Source organism: Bos indicus x Bos taurus, chromosome 1 (genome assembly GCF_003369695.1).
Source record: "Bos indicus x Bos taurus breed Angus x Brahman F1 hybrid chromosome 1, Bos_hybrid_MaternalHap_v2.0, whole genome shotgun sequence".
NCBI lineage: Eukaryota > Metazoa > Chordata > Mammalia > Artiodactyla > Bovidae > Bos > Bos indicus x Bos taurus.
The window spans coordinates 70024506-70041354 of NC_040076.1; the positions used below are offsets into that span (position 1 = coordinate 70024506).

Genomic DNA, 16849 nt, shown 5'->3' on the forward strand with positions numbered 1-16849 from the left:
CTGTTGCCACCTATTTATTTCTGTCCTACAAATCAACATATAAACTCTTTAGGGATATGAGACCTTTCTGTAGTTAATGAAGTTTACTCAAACACTTTAACAGCTGCCATATAGACACTTGTACAAGGGTGAATCAACTGCAGAGTAAGGAAAGCTACGGTGAAAAATATAAGACAAAAAGCTTTTTAGATTGTGGAATGTCTAAAATCTGTATGTAAAGCTACCTTATAACAACTTCATTAAGTAGGTTCATTTCAGTCCAAACTGACTCAATGAGGAACTTAAGATTTTAGAAAACAGGAAGGTACAAAGACAACAGTCATGAGAAATACGCTGATGATCTTTAATTCTGTAAACTGAGTATTTTGTCTGTAGCATTTACATTGTCTTCATTTAAGTTTTACTAGAAAGAAATAACTCAAACTTAATTGGAAAAAAAAAACTTTAAGGAAGAACCCTTCAAATGTGAAAAAGTCAATTTAGTGAAAGGAAAAACATTTTTGGAACATTACATATCTCCCATCTCATTTACTTCAAGGCTTTTAAAGAATACATACGAGTGTGAATTTATTTTAAAAGAACTTAATCTCTGACAAAAAGTAAATACATATAACTTACAACTTTTAAACTTTATCCTTTGTCCAAAAAGTTTATAACATACTTCAAATCAACTGTGGTTTACCTGTGCAGGAGGAGATTGTAGTGGATTGTTATCTAGGGTGATCATCTGCAGGTGCCTGAGATTCCGATAACAGACAGGAATTGTTGTAATTTTGTTGCAGGAAAAGTCTAACCTTATCAAAGGCAACTCTGCTAGTTCTGCAGGGAAGTAAGGTGGAAATAAACAATGATATTTCAAAGCTAGACATTTTTTTCTTCATGAGCTTCTATCTAAATATAATTGATTTAACCTAAGTATTTACATTCATCCTTTCTTAGTGATTAACTGATATATAGCAAAGTGTCATAAAATGAAATCTAGGTGCTTAGGGATGTTAATATTAATGAAAAGCAAACTATTTGACCCCTTATGTTGTTGCTGCTGTTCAGTTGCTCACTCGTGTCTGACTCTTTGCAACCCCATGGACTACAGCATGCCAGGCTTCCCTGTCCATCACCAACTCCCAGAGTTTGCTTAAACTCATGTCCATTGAGTTGGTGATGCCATCCCATCATCTCATCTTTTGATACCCTCTTCTCCTCCTGCCCTCAATCTTTCCTAGGATCAGGGTTTTTTTCCCAATGAATTGGCTCTTCGATCAGGTGGCTGAAGTATTGGTACTTCAGCATTAGTCCTTCCAGTGAATATTCTGGTTTGATTTCCACTCTGTTCAAGGGACTCTCAAGAGTCTTCTCCAGCACTACAGTTCGAAAGCATCAATTCTTTGGCGCTCACCTTTTCTTATAGTCCAACTCTCACTTCCGTACATGACTACTGGAAAAACCATAGCTTTGACTAGACCAACCTTTGTCAGCAAAGTGATGTCTCTGCTTTTGAATATGCTGTCTAGGTTTATCATAGATTTTCTTCCAAGGAACAAGTTTCTTTTAATTTCATGGCTGCATTCACTGTTTGCAGTGATCTTGGAGTCCAAGAAAATAAAGTCTGTCACTGTTTCCACTTGTTCCCATTCTATTTGTCATGAAGTGATGGGACTGGATGCCATGATCTTCTTTTTTTGAATGTTGAGTCTTAAGCCAGCTTTTTTCACTCTCCTCTTTCACCTTCATCAAGAGGCTCTTTAGTTCCTCTTCACTTTCTGCCATTAGGGTGGTGTCATCTGCATATCTGAGGTTATTGATATTTCTCCTGGCAATTTTGATTCCAGCTTGTGATTCTCCCAGCCCAGCATTTCACATGATGGACTCTGCATATAAGTTAAATAAGCAGGGTGACAATATACAGCCTTAACATACTCCCTTCCCAATTTTGAACCAATCCGCTGTTCCATGTCCAGTTCTAACTGTAGCTTCTTGACCTGCATACAGGTTTCTCAGGAGGCAGGTAAGGTGGTCTGGTATTCCCATCTCTTTAAGAATTTTCCACAGTTTGTTATGATCCACACAAAGGCTTTAGCCTTTAGTGAAGCAGAAGTAGATTTTTTTTTAAATTCCCTTGCCCTTCCTATGACCCAACAGATGTTTTCAATTTGATCTCTGGTTCCTCTGCTTTTTCTAAATCCAGTTTGAACATCTGGAAGTTCTTGGTTCACACAGTGATGAAGCCTAGCTGCAAGGATTTTGAGCATTACCTTGCTAATATTTTAAATGAGTGCAATTGTGCAGTAGTTTGAACATTCTTTGGCATTGTCTTTCTTTGGAATTAGAATGAAAACTGACCTTTTCTAGTCCTGTGGCCACTGCTGAGTTTTCCAAATTTGCTGGCATATTGAGTATAGCACTTTAACAGTATCATCTCTTAGGATTTGAAATAGCTCAGCTGGAATTCTACCACCTCCACTAGTTTTGTTCGTAGTAATGCTTCCTAAGGCCCATGTGACTTCACACTCCATGATATCTGTCTCTAGGTAAGTGATCACACCATCATGATTATCCAGGTCATTAAGATCTTTTTCGTACAGTTCTTCTGTATATTCTTGCCACCTCGTCTTAATATATTCTGCTTCTGTTAGGTCCATATCGTTTCTGTCCTTTACGCTGCCCAACTGTGCATGAAATGGTGACCCCTTATAGAACAACAGAAAGTCTTAGAAACTGGGTCTGATACCACAGAAAGGTGGGAATAACAAAAGGATCAGATGACAATCTGTATAAAAACAAGTTAGATGCATAGGTTTTCAATCCCAACTATGCATGCTGCTTTCCATTCACAACAGGAATCAACAAGTTATCCTTTAGTGAAACTGAATTGAAAGCCTCAAGGACTGCACAATGGAAAGTTAGGATGAGTTCCCTGCTAAAAATGGAGGATTTAAGTGAAAGTCTACACATTTAGTGACAAGACCTCAGCACTTTGCTACCCAACCTCACCCCATTAGTTAGTTAGGAAGATACACAATGTAGAAGAAAGAAAACATCTTTCTCTGGACAAACTATATAGTCCCATACAAAAGGCCTTTAGATGCTGATATAGTTTCCTCCAGTAAAATATCCAGCTTACTGCTTAATACAATTTCTTCCCAGTATACTTGAAATTTCTAATTAGCTTTGTATAAATGGTATATGACCCACAAACATTTAGAAGAGCTTTCAACATATAAGAGAGAAATCAAAATATGCAAAACAAAGGAAAAAAATGAGTGCAGGAAAAAACAGATTTACAGGAAACAGAAGAAAACTCTGAAAACTAGAACTAATGTCTCCAATTTCAGAAAAATAAAATACTAAATTACTGAAAAAGGAAAGGATTTTGTTTTTAAATCAGCAAAAAGTAAGGGTTCTTAGAGATGAAAAATTAGATGGCAGAAATTAAAAATTCAGAAGAATGGTTAGACTATAAATGGTTGAACTGTTACCACATGGTTAAACAAAATGACAAAGAAATGAACAATAAAAAAGATAAGAAAACCATAAGATCAATTAAGAGTCCACTATCCAATTAACAAAAATTCTCAAAAGAGAAAACAGGAATCAGAAGATAGGAAATTATCAAACAGATATAAAACAATTTCTCAAAATGAATGATGTGAATCTCTGGTGCAGGAAGAATCACTGCAGATGGTGCCTGCAGCCATGAAATTAAAAGACGCTTGCTTTTTGCAAAAAAAGCTATGACAAACCTAGACAGCGTATTAAAAAACAGACATCACTTTGCCAACAAAGGTCTGTCTAGTCAAAGCTATGTTTTTCCAGTAATCATGTATATGATTTATCAAAAACATGTGAAATTTCTCTTAAGTAGTTATACCAAATGAAACTTCCAGAGACCCTATGTTATCAGTTAACATGATCTAAAATTACTATCACTACTCAATAGTTATTAGAGCTTTTCAATGAAAAGTCTAGCTTTTAAAATCTATAACAGAACAGATAACATGTATTAAATAAATCATTACATCTCAAACACTTGCTGTAACTTTTATACATTTGTGATGTGCACATCAGTCTGAGAGATAAAATAAAAAGGCAAAAAAACAAAACAACTGTTTCACAGTTTCTTACCTTCAGGCAAACGTACTAAGTGATTTCTTCTTACATTAAGGTCTCTCAAGGCCTCCAAATTACCAATTTGGGAAGGTATTGTTTGAATTTCATTGCAGCTCACATCCTATTTCAAAAAGATACAAAGTAAAGAACTGTACTGATATTACAAACTTGCCAGCTTTAAACTATCTGCAAAATGAGGTTTGGACAGCATAATACCCACCGGTTGTAAAAAATACTATGATTCTTTGTCCAGGAATAATTCCACAGTTTGTACTAGAATTTGATTTTTAAAATGTATATAGGCTTTTGACTGACAGAAGCAGTGACAGATTTTATTTTCTTGGGCTCCAAAATTACTGCTGACAGTAACTGCAGCCATGAAATTAAAAGATGCTTGCTCCTTGGAAGGAAAGCTATTATAAACTTAGACAGCATATTAAAAACTAAAGACATCACTGTGTCAACAAAGGTCCATATAGTCAAAGCTATGGTTTTTGTCGGCAAAGTGATATTTCTGCTTTTTAATATACATACATATATACATAAAACAATCAAAAAATGAAATATTCACTTACAAGTTCCGTTAAATGTCTGAGATGTCCAATTTCTTCTGGAAGTGAGACCAATTTGTTATTACTAGCAATTAAGACTTTCAATGGTAACTCACACAAGTGTACCGGCAATGTTGACAGTTGGTTCCGACTAAATGGGTAAGCAGAAAAAGAACTAAGTCAGAGCCCAACACTCAGGGAGAAAAATTGCCATCTTTCTCATTCTACACTCAGTATAATAACAACTGTAAATCTTACAAGAAAGAAACAGGATATTAGATTTGAGTTTGAAAAAACAGATTTGAGTTCAAGTTTGTCACTTGTCAGCTTTGTTTTTTAGGCAAAGCATTTAATTAATCTGCATCTTACACAGATTCCTCAACTGTAAATCACAGGGTTTACAGGACTCTTGCACCATAAAACTCCTTAGCAAATAATGAAAAGTCTCATAAACAAATCATATTATTGTATTACAGTTAAATTTATATAAGAAAAAATTATTTTAAAATAGGGTAGATAACTAGCATCCTCTCTTCTTTCCAAAGAGTTATAAACATTAAAAGTATTTATAATTTACTTGCCTCATCATTACAGCATTATAACCAAATGTATATAAACAAACCAAATATAGTTCTATGGGAAAAAATGGACAGATTGTGATTTTAGACATATCATACTGACTGAAGTATAGATAAGAAATCTTTTATCTAAACAAAAGTATACAAATCAGAACTGGAAGTAAAAAATACATCATAAGGATAAAAATAAGTTAAAATTTTCCTTATGCATATTTAACATCTTAATCCTTAGTAACAATTGCCCCCATTTGTAAGATCTTTTGATGATTTTATTAACTGATCATGAGCCATTAAAACTTCTAATATCTAATAATTAGACATTCACATACAAAGCTGTCTACTAGTTCTACTTTTATAAGAAAAAACTGAAATAAGTAAATATCTGAGAGCAAAAATGAGTTTTAGAAATATATAAACTATACATTAAAATGATTACATATAAAAAATATTTCCAAAGGATATTTCTTAACAAGGGGAAAAATTTATTTAAAAATTCGACTAAAGGCCTAGAAAAAAAGGAAAAATTCATCTGTTAATTCAGACACATTTTGATGGATTTCCTTTACTTTTCTAAATTTATTTTCTCCAGTCAACATTTATAACTTTTTATAATGAAATAACAAAAGAAGTCTTGTAAGATGTGAAACAATGGAGTAGATGAGTTAAATAAATGCATTTATATGTTCAGAACTTAGTATACAAAAATACATAATCACAAAAATCAAAATAATTTCAGATCTACCATTCTTATTTGATGAAATTTATTTGAAAATGTAATTGGAGAACCACTGCTACAAAACAATTAGGGTAACAGCTCTTATTAGAGTTTGTTAACTATTGCAAAGGCAAAGACAAAAGGAGAAACTAGAGGGACCCAGAAAATACTGTTAATTTAGCCTAAAAACATGAAGAGATATTGCTGATATAAACAGATGATGTAATTTTTTTTAAAAGTATCATTTCTATTTTTTGGCTGCAAAGAATGCAAGATTTTAGTTCCCTGACCAGGCATGAAACCTGCGCCCCTTGAAATGGAAGCATGGGGTTCTAGCCACCGGACCACCACAGGGAATTCCTCAGATAACGTTAACTTTAGTGAAAGGGAAGAGGAAAAATGAAAACACCACACAAAACTAAAATTTAAAAAAAAGTTCTTACCTAATATTTAAGAAAGTTAGTGCTTGTAGGTTTAGAATTGCCTCTGGTACATATCGAATACAATTTTGGTATAAATTGAGATTCTCAAGAGAAACGAAGTGACATGCTTCTATGGGAATTTCTGAGAGGCGATTTCGTGACAGATCTGAAACAAGCAATTTTAAAATCAATCCCTGGAACTTATTTTATAAAAATTTTAAACAAAAAGTAGGTTTCATAATTGTTAGAATCTCCCAGAGTTCCTATTGTGGAGTTTGTTCCAGAGTAAACATTCAAATATTAACTGATTGAATAAACCAGCTTAACATATGCCTCTACATCTGTTGCTGGAAAATGCTGGTTCCTTTTGGGTGTCACTCAATTGGGTCTGACTCTTTGCGACCCCACAGACATGTAGCCCACCAGGTTCCTCTGTCCATCGAATTCTCCAGGCAAGAATACTCAAGTGGGTTGTCATGCCCTTCTCCAGGGGATCTTCCCGACCAAGGAATCGAATCCAGGTCTCCCATATTGCAGGCAGATTATTTATAGTCTGAGCCACCAGGGAAGCCCTGTTGGTTACTTTTGAGTCTCCATAAATACTAAATGGGCTTCCCAGGTGGCCTGAATGGTAAAGAGCCTCCTGCCGATGCAGGAGATGTAACAGATGGGGGTTCGAATCCTGAGACAGGAAGATCCCCTGGAGGAGGGCATGGCAACCCACTTTAGTATTCCTGCCTGGAGAATCCCATGGATAGAGAAGCCTGTTGGGCAACAGTCCATGGGGTCTCACAGAGTTCAGACATGTGCCAGACAGAAGCGACCTGGCACACACACACAAATACTAAAAAGATAAAACCATTATTCTTTGCAAGTAACATAAATTCCAAGGAATATCAGCCTACAAATCACATCACAGATCATGCTAAGTATCAAATATCCTAGAAAACAAACGGATCCCTAAAATCCACATTCCCAAAAGCACAGACAACATCCTGAAGTTTTCTGAAAAATGAAGAAAAACAAAACAAAATAAAATACTGTCTCTTTATCAGTCAAAAAGTATCAGGGTCATATCAAAAGGACTCAGGAAACATCTCTGCTCCCACTGGCCAAAGATGAGACAATTTGAGATTCAGTAAAGACAATAAATGCAGCAGACTGCAATCTATAACATGCTACTGAATTATAGGAGTTTAAAATAAAACACTCCCCCAAAGATGATAAAGAACCAATTCATTATCTTGAAAGCTGACAAAGGGGAAAAAACCAAACATTTACCTTATCTTCTTTTGTAAACCAGTAGTACACTTTGCACTATGTTCCGTGTGTGTGCGTGCGTGCGTGCACTGTGCTGTGCTTAGTGGGTCAGTCCTGCCTGACTCTTTGTGACCCCAGGCTCCATCTATGGGGATTCTCCAGGCAAGAAGACTGGATTGGGTTGCTATGCCCTCCTCCAGGGGATCTTCCCAACCCAGGGATCAAATCCAGGTCTCCCGCATTGCAGGTGGATTCTTTATCATCTGAGCCACCAGGGAAGCCCATATACACACACACACACACACACACACACACACACATATATATATACACACACACACATACATACATACATACACACACACACACATGCCCATATATATATATGTAACTTGACATATATCTCCTTTTTCAGATTCTTTTCCACTAGAGTTTATTACAGGATATTGAACATAGTTCCCTGTGCTGTTACAGTAAGACCTTGTTTATTTTGTATGTAGTAGTCTGTATCTGCTAATTCCAAACTTCTAATTTATCCCCACCTCCTTCCTGTCCTTTGCTCTTGGTAGCCATAAATCTATCCTCTATGTCTGAAGTCTGTTTCTGTTTTGTAAACAAGTTCATCTGTATCACTTTTTACAATTCCACAAATAAGTGATATCATATGATATTTGTCTTTCTCTGTCTGACTTCCTTCACTTAGTATGATAATCACTAGATCCATCTATGTTGCTGCAGATGGCATTATTTCCTCCTTTTTTACAGCTGAGTAATATTTCATTGTATACGTATGTACCACATCTTTATCCATTCATCTGTCAAGAGACATTTATGTTGCTTCCATGTCTTGGCTATTGTAAATAGTGCTGCTATAAACACTAAAGTGCATGTATCTTTTCAAATTAGAATATTCTCCAGATACATGCCCAGGAGTGGAATTATTGGATCATTCTGTTTTGTTCTGTTTGTTAAACTTGTCATGTATCTCTTCAAATAGCTCTATTTCATTGAAGTTGCTTTTTTCTAGATGTAATCCTTATTCATCCTTTCTCTTGCTGCTAGAGTTCCTTTAAGTGAATTATTTTCCTTTGCCAATTCATGGTTTGCCTCATCCTTGGAGCTCAGATCAAGCTGCTGGAGCACCTTCAATGGCATTTTACACCAAAATAGTGAAACAACCTCTACGGTGCACTGGAACTAAGCTTTCCATCTGGGGCAGTTCTTTGTGACCCCATGGCTCCTCTGACTATGGAATTCTTCAGGTAAGAATACTGGAGTGGGTAGCCATTCCCTTTTCCAGGGGATCTTCCCAACCCAGGGATTGAACCCATGTCTCCTGTATTGGCAGGCAGATTCTTTACCACTGAATTATCTGGGAAGCCCATGTGAGTTTGACAAGAATGTTTATTCTACAATTGGAACAATGTTTTGGTTATATCTATTAGGTCATATTTATTTAACTGCATTGTTTAAGGTGCATCCTTACTGATTTATTTTTTGGTCAGTTTTTTGTATCAACTGCTGAGAGAGAAGGGTATATTACAGTGTTTCATTTTTATTGCTATCTTGTCTATTTCTCTGTATAATTATTTAACCCTTTCCTTATGTATTTTGGAGTTTTGGGTTTAGGTACCCCCAAAATTTTAAATTACTATCTTCTGACTCATTGGAAAAGACCCTGATGCTGGGAAAGATTGAAGGCAGGAGGAGAAGAGGACGAAAGAGGATGAGATGGTTGGATGGCATCACTGACTCGATGGACATGGGTTTGGGTGGATTCCGGGAGTTGATGATGGACAGGGAGGCCTGGTGTGCTGTGGTTCATCGGGTTGCAGAGTCGGACATGACTGAGCGACTGAACTGAACTGAAAAACCAAACTTTTTATAACTCCTAAGTTACTACTCCTTTTATTCCTAGTACAGTTACTTGCTTTGAAATCTCTTCTTTTGGTTGGTTTGTTGGACTGACTTTAATGTGACTCCCATGATCCCTATTAACACCCTGTATAATATCCCTTTTTCCACTTGAGTGTAGGTGGGCCTTCAAAAGTAACCAACTTGCTCCTAACCAATAGAATATTGCAAACATGATGTGATGCCATTCCTGTGGTTATGATTCTCTTATCCAATCTGTTCTATCTCTGTTGCCAACTTTGAAGAAGTAAGTTGCTGCAAACTCTATAGTTTCAAGGAAATAAATTCTGCCAACAACCTGAGGGAGCGTGGAAGCAGATTCTTCACCTCAAGATGAGAATTCAATCTAGATCAACACCTTGCAGTAGACCAGGCTAAGGTGTGCCTAGACTCCTGATCCAAAGAAACCAGGAAGAGCTGCTAAATTTGTGATAATTTGTTATATAGCACAGAAAACTAACAATCAATATTTCTACAGAGTACTTTTTCCTGTTTTTTAGTTTCGAACTTTTTGGATTATTACACTTTGAACATGTTTCTTATAAACAACCTATAGGTAGATTTTCTTTCTTTTTATTGTCTGACAATCTTAATATTTTAACTGAAACACTCTATATTTAACATTATCACCTAATCAATACACTTCCCTGGTGTCTTAGATGGTAAAGAATCTGCCTGCAATGCGGGAGACCTGGTTCGATCCCTAGGTCAGGAAGACTCCCTGGAGAAGGAAATGGCAACCCATTCCAATATTCTTGCCTGGAAAATTCCATGGACAGAGGAGCCTGGTGGACTACGGTCCACAGGGTCACAAAGAGTTGGACAAGACTGAGGAACTAACAAGGAGACCCAATCAATATATTTGAACTTTTTAAAGGGCCATGTTATTTATGAAAGATGTAGTTCATTGCCCTTTGAGTATCTATGCTCTTTCCTTCTTTCTTACTATAAGAATCTCAACTGTACTCAAAACAGCAAAGTCTCCTCAGCTAGACTACTAATACTTCCAATTTTATTAATCATTAAAGTTCAAAAGAAGGAAATAAAGGCTGAAATAAAAATTTAACCATATTTGACTTGGTAACTAAATTGATATAGGAAATTCTCATGTTATAGGCAGTGTCCTGAGTTTGTATGTAAACTGAATGCTCTGAAACTACCTCATGTGTTTCCACAGAGGTAAAAAAGACTTCTGAGCTTCTGAGGACTAACTTCACATACAATGCCACTGAAATGTTACATATGTGCAAATACACTCTTTTTGCAGTATTTCCTTTCTCAGTACATGATGCTTTTATTTATCCAATTGCTTAAGTCAGGATTCTGGAAGCATCTTGACACCTTTCTCTGTCCCCCTGCCCCCCAATATAATCTTATCAACAAACACTCAATTTCTTGGTTCAAATAAATTGTGAGCCCAACCATTTTTCTTCATCTCTTCTGTCACTGCCTCTTAGGATTGTTCTAAGAATAAAATCAAATAATGCACAGAAAATTATTTCATATACTTCAAAATTATTTCATTATTTTCATATAAAATGCAAAGAGGCACACACATAAAGCTATCTTCATAAGGTTGACAGCAATACAGCGAAAATACCATCATCTCACCAATTACAAGGTATTGTAAATATAAATATAGCAGATAAATATAAATTAGGAATAAAATATATTTCATATATTTTCAAATATATATGAAATTCAAATAAAGTATATTTCATATACTTCAAAATTATTTCATTATTTTCATATAAAATGCAAAGAGGCACACACATAAAGCTATCTTCATAAGGTTGACAGCAATACAGTGAAAATATCACCACCTCACCAATTACAAGGTATTATAAATTATAAATATAGCAGATAAATGTAAATATAAATATAGCAATAAAATATAGCAGAGTACAATAAAATAACTTATGATCTTTGGTCACCAAAAAGAATACTGCTTTCAGTATACTTAATTTAAAAAGCATAAAGGTAGAAAACACTTATTTGAAGATTTACATTAAAATGCTTAACAGTTTCCTTATCTTTCAGTGAGGTTAAATAAAGAGAGGTTGCTATATTTTTGTATCACTAGAGTAAATTTGATTTCACACATATAGATAAGACTAGTTATTCCCACATGAGCCCTCTAAATTTCCATCTCTGTGTCAATGTAGTCAGTTGTAGGCTGTTTTCCAGACTGCATGCTCAACTGAGATTTGCCAAGTATTGTAAAAAGCCATAAACTGGATAATAAGCAACTCTGCAAATTAAGCTATTAAGTTACTTCTACATATCATATCCTGAATGTGGCCTTGGTCTTAATATGAGCCGACAACTATACCACCCTGGCACAGCTCCTGGATGTATTATTCAGTTGAACAAAGCAGAAAAAGCCTATTTTGGCCTGATAAAAAATATGAAAAAACTTTTAGCTAAAAAAATGTATTATGGCAGCTTCAGATAAGTAAAAGAAATATTTCAATGGAAAAAGTTTTAAAACATATTGCTTGCAATGAAATGCTGATTTTCCTTATTTATAAAAAAAAGTTACCCTCAAAGTTAAACTCATTTCAAATATACAAGTTTAAAAATACTATGTTAAAGAAAAAAGTCTAAAACAATGTAAAGAGAATCTTCAATATTATAGGGGGGTGCACGAGAATGATCACTCTAGATTCACATGGTGAATGTTTAAAGAGTAGGGAAAAGGTCTGCTTTGTTCAACTCTGTATAAGTTGGCACTTAGTAGTGCCACAGTACATAGCATATAATAGCACTCAATATTTATTCAAAAAAAGACCAAATAAATGAATGAAACAAAAACTGTAGAATAAGAATAAAGAATCCTGTCTTCCATCTATAGAGCTTCATCTATGGTAAGGCATAATTAATATACTGAAAAAGGACAAAATTACAATTTTATCTTTATTTTTTTGTTTTTAAGAAACACTACATAACCTGGATTGAAAATAATTTCTAAAGAAGTACATTTTAGATAAAATGAATCAATTCCAACCCTTGAGGGAAAAACTATTATGTGTATCAAACCATAAATAGGTATTTATAATTTTTAAAAAGTTAAGATAGGTTATAACCATAAAAAAGAATGGCTTAGGAAGCTGGATGGAAGGGGCACACAGAGGGAGCCTGAGAGAGCCCTGGAAGCACACTGGGGCCAGGACTTAAGAAGATGTGTTGGTTCGATGCAGGATACTGGATGCTTGGGGCTGGTGCACTGGGACGACCCAGAGGGATAGTACGGGGAGGGAGGAGGGAGGAGGGTTCAGGATGGGGAACACGTGTATACCTGTGGCAGGTGCATGTTGATATATGGCAAAACCAATACAATATTGTAAAGTTAAAAAATAAAATATATATATATAAAAAAAAAGAAGATGTCTTCGTTGGTCAGATTTCATAACAACAATATGGAAGACCTCTGGTAGCTAAAAAAGTAAGCCATATAAACCTTTTCCGTCAACTTCTTATTCTCCCCAAGGGGCCTACTTAAAGGAGGGTGAAGACATGCTAAGTACTGGAGAATTATGGTGGAAGATGGCTGATTATTCCAAAGGGAATGAAGGAGGCATGCTCAGTGCCAGTACCCTCAGTTAGACGATGCCAGCAGCAGGGACACTCGGAAACAGTGGCTTTTCCAACACTTTTTTCAAGTGATTCAGAAAGTGTATGATTGAGAAAGCCCTTCAGATTGCATTATTGTTTCTATCAATGCAGAACAGAAACTTGGGCAGATGCACACATCCCAGACCATCTGCAGCCTCTCTCTCCTGGTCAGAGATGCTGCCTCAAGATAGGAGGGTGGACTTCCCAGGTGGCATAGTGGATAGCAACATGCCTGACAATGCAGGGGACATGTGTTCAAACCATGGTCAGGAAGATTCCATATGCATGGAGCAACTAAACCTGTGTGCCACAACTACTGAGCCTGTACTCTAGAGCTCCTGAGCTGTGACTACTGAGCCTGTGTGCTGCCACTACTGAAGCCCATGTGTCTAGAACCTGTGCCCCACAACAAAAGAAGCCACTGCCATGAGAACAGAGTGTACCACAACGGTGAGTAGCCCTTGTTCCCTGCAACTAGAAAAAGCCTGCATGCGGTAACAAAGACCCAGTGCAACCAAAAAAATAAATAGATTATAAAACAAACAAACAAAAGAATGGCTTAGGTATATAAAAACTGACATTAGGACTTTTTTCCATTTTGAAGTTTAAAATGTTTTTAATTTATGATACCTTCCTATTTTTTTAAAAAAGATGTACATTTACTGACCTATTTGCTGCCTAAACTCATGGATTTTCATTTTATTCAATGTTATAACCCATTTTGACCCAGACCTGATACGGCCACCTGATGCGAAGAGCTGACTCATTTGAAAAGACCCTGATGCTAGGAAAGATTGAGGGCAGGAGGAGAAGGAGACGACAGAGGAAGAGATGGTTGGATGGCATCACTGACTCAATGGACATGGGTTTGGGTGGACTCCAGGAGTTGGTGACAGACAGGGAGGCCTGGTGTGCTGCAGTTCACAGGGTCACAAAGAACTGGACACAACTGAGCGACTGAACTGAACTGATTATAAAAACTCCCCTTTAAACTAGCTTCTGTATCTTTTAGTTTGTTTGCTTATTTATTTGTTTTTGGTTGCACTGGGTCTTTGCTGCTGCCTGTGGGCTTTCTCTAGTTGTGGTGAGTGGGGGCTATCTTCATTGTGGTGCACAGACCTCTCATTGTGGTGGCTTCGCTTGATCTAGGCCCATGGGCTCAGTAGTTGTGGCACACAGGTTTTAGCTGTTCCGCAGCATGTGGAATCTTCTGAGACCAGAAATGGAACCCGTGCCCCCTGTATTGATAGGCGGATTTCTAAATACCATACCACCAGAGAAGTCCTCCTGTATCTTTTTGATATGTCATTTTTTTTTTTTAGCATTTCCTTTTATTCTGACACAGCAAGATGTTCCAGGCTTATTTTGCAACTTCTGTGCCCCAGTTCTAGAATCAGCTATTTTTCACCCTCATGTAACAGAAATTTTTGTGGCAAGTTAGTTTGCAGAGCAGAGAACCAAAGGGAAAACCACCAATTCTGAGGGAAGTTTCAGGATTAATGACTGTTGCTGGGTTGTTTTTGTAAGCCACCCAGCTTTACAGTGATCTGTTATACGGCAATAGAAAAACAAAAGAGAAATTGGTACCTGAAGTGGAGTGCTGCTGTAACAAAACACTAAAACTGGCTTAAAATTAGGCAGCAAGCAGTGGCCCTAAGGGCCTCCTAGTGCCTGTTAGTGGAAGCTTGAGGACAGGGGAAAAAAACTACAACTGAAGGCTGGAGAAAACGGTACTCTTGTTCTGCTCTGACAGAACGATTAAAGAAACTACAAGCTACTGGTTCATGACAGGTAGAAAGGGTATCTAAAAGATTTAAATCATCATAAATACATGTGGCTATCTGGTAGTGAAACATGTTAGCTGAAGTTAAGAGATACATGACAATAAGGATTACTTAAGTATTGATCTTAAATCTTAATGATGAGAAAGGATGTATATATAAATATACTTACACACATACATACATGTATATACTCCTGCAATTTTCTAATTAAATTTTTCTCCCCTCATTTATTTTTAAATATAATTCAAATACATTACAAATTTTTCCTTTTCAGGTAATGCAACCAATTTAAAAGACTCTCTGCTCACACAGGAAAGAACATGAACTTCTGCCTAGAATGGATTCTGGTTTTATACAATATTGGAAAATGAACTCAACTTTAGAGTTTATAAAGATCATCCTTAAAATTGTGACTGAATTCTCATAATATTTTCATCTTGAAATATGGTTCATTACATACCCTGCCAATAAACTGTTTCCAAAGCCACAGCCCAAAACTAAGCAATTTAGAGTAAAACTATTATCTTAAATGAGGGCTTCCCTGGTGGCTTAGATGGTAAAGAATCTGCCTGCAATGCAGGAGACCTGGGTTTGGTCCCTGGGTTGGGAAGATCTCCTGGAGAAGGGAATGGCTACACACTACAGTATTCTGGCCTGGAGAATTCCATGGACAGAAGAGCCTGCCAGGCTATACAGTCCATTGGGTCACAAAGAGCCAGAGATGACTGAGCGACTTTCACTTTTACAAAGCCTGCCAATGAAGTTTTCAAAGCCATGCTCCAAAACAATGAAATTTAGAGTAAACTATTATCTTAAATGAGACATATGACATAGCCAGACTTCAGCCCTAGTTCTACCATTTATTACCATCTAGGAGCCTGGCGGGCTACAATCCATAGGGTCACAGAAAGAGTTGGACATGACTTAGCGACTAAACAACAGATTTCTAGAAGACTTCAGAATCTTCCTAACACTTTCACTGATATTTTCCATTATTTTGCCTTTTTTTTTTTCCAGGCAAGAAACACGTTAAAAAGTACTTTTTTCCTAAGTCTATCTCTCCAATTAACTATTCAATAACTTTATGATTTTATGAGTGAAGAGTAGTTGATTCTTGCTTTCAGGGGACAAACCTGGAATCCAAAGACAACAGTAACATGGCTTCTTAAACCCAAAAAAGTTTTTGGGAAACATTTCTTTAACTGACATGGCATTTTCCTTCCAGGTAACTTTATGACTTCTTATTTCTGTTTGAGACTCTGAAGGTCACAAGGTTCCAAAAAAAAAAAAGTATAATTATTTTACTAACATGATATTGCTTCTCATAAGTTAGTTAAAAAGAAAAGGAAAAACCCTAATTCTTTATAACATAAAAACTTGTTTATAACAAATAATTCTATGAATTAAATATTTTGAAATAATTATAAATAAACTAAGCAGTTTCAATGTTTAGTTCAACAAATTCCTTCTTTGCTCTTAAAGAAGTCTGCACAATTTTGCCCCTTCTTTCAGTACAAACTTAACAATCACTATTCTTGATTCCTCCTAGTGCTGCAAGAAGCACTTTCCTTTTCTGCGCAGATCAGTGTCTGACTTCTATAATAAGGTGCCTGAGATCATTTCCTTTGAACCACTAGATCTGATATTGTGCTTGCCTCTGTCCATCTATTCTTCTCCCTATTCTCACGAAAGCTATCGGAAGAAATAATGTGGTGACATTGCCGTTATAAAGGAACCATTTATCTGGATGACACTCAAAATAATTTAAATTCAGTTGAACCAATTAATACAAATATTTTAAATTTAAACTTAAATAACTTGTATTTATTCATTTCTATATAGTGTTCTTGAGAATGTTTCCAGCTCTTATACATGACCAGATTGTCTAAAGCACACAAGAGAA

General features: G+C 36.1%; 1 protein-coding gene across 11 annotated transcripts in view; it reads right to left on the bottom strand.

Moving 5' to 3' along the window:
- The window catches only part of LRCH3 (leucine rich repeats and calponin homology domain containing 3), a 107852-nt gene that overhangs the window by 55465 nt on the left and 35538 nt on the right, over nt 1–16849 (bottom strand). For all 11 annotated transcript variants that reach the window (XM_027536853.1, XM_027536824.1, XM_027536787.1 and 8 more), the window contains exons 2-5: nt 6395–6539; nt 4683–4809; nt 4123–4228; nt 683–819 (exon numbers count right to left, since the gene is read on the bottom strand). In XM_027536853.1, coding sequence (XP_027392654.1) covers nt 683–819; nt 4123–4228; nt 4683–4809; nt 6395–6539 — 515 coding nt within the window. The remainder of the gene's footprint in view (nt 1–682; nt 820–4122; nt 4229–4682; nt 4810–6394; nt 6540–16849) is intronic.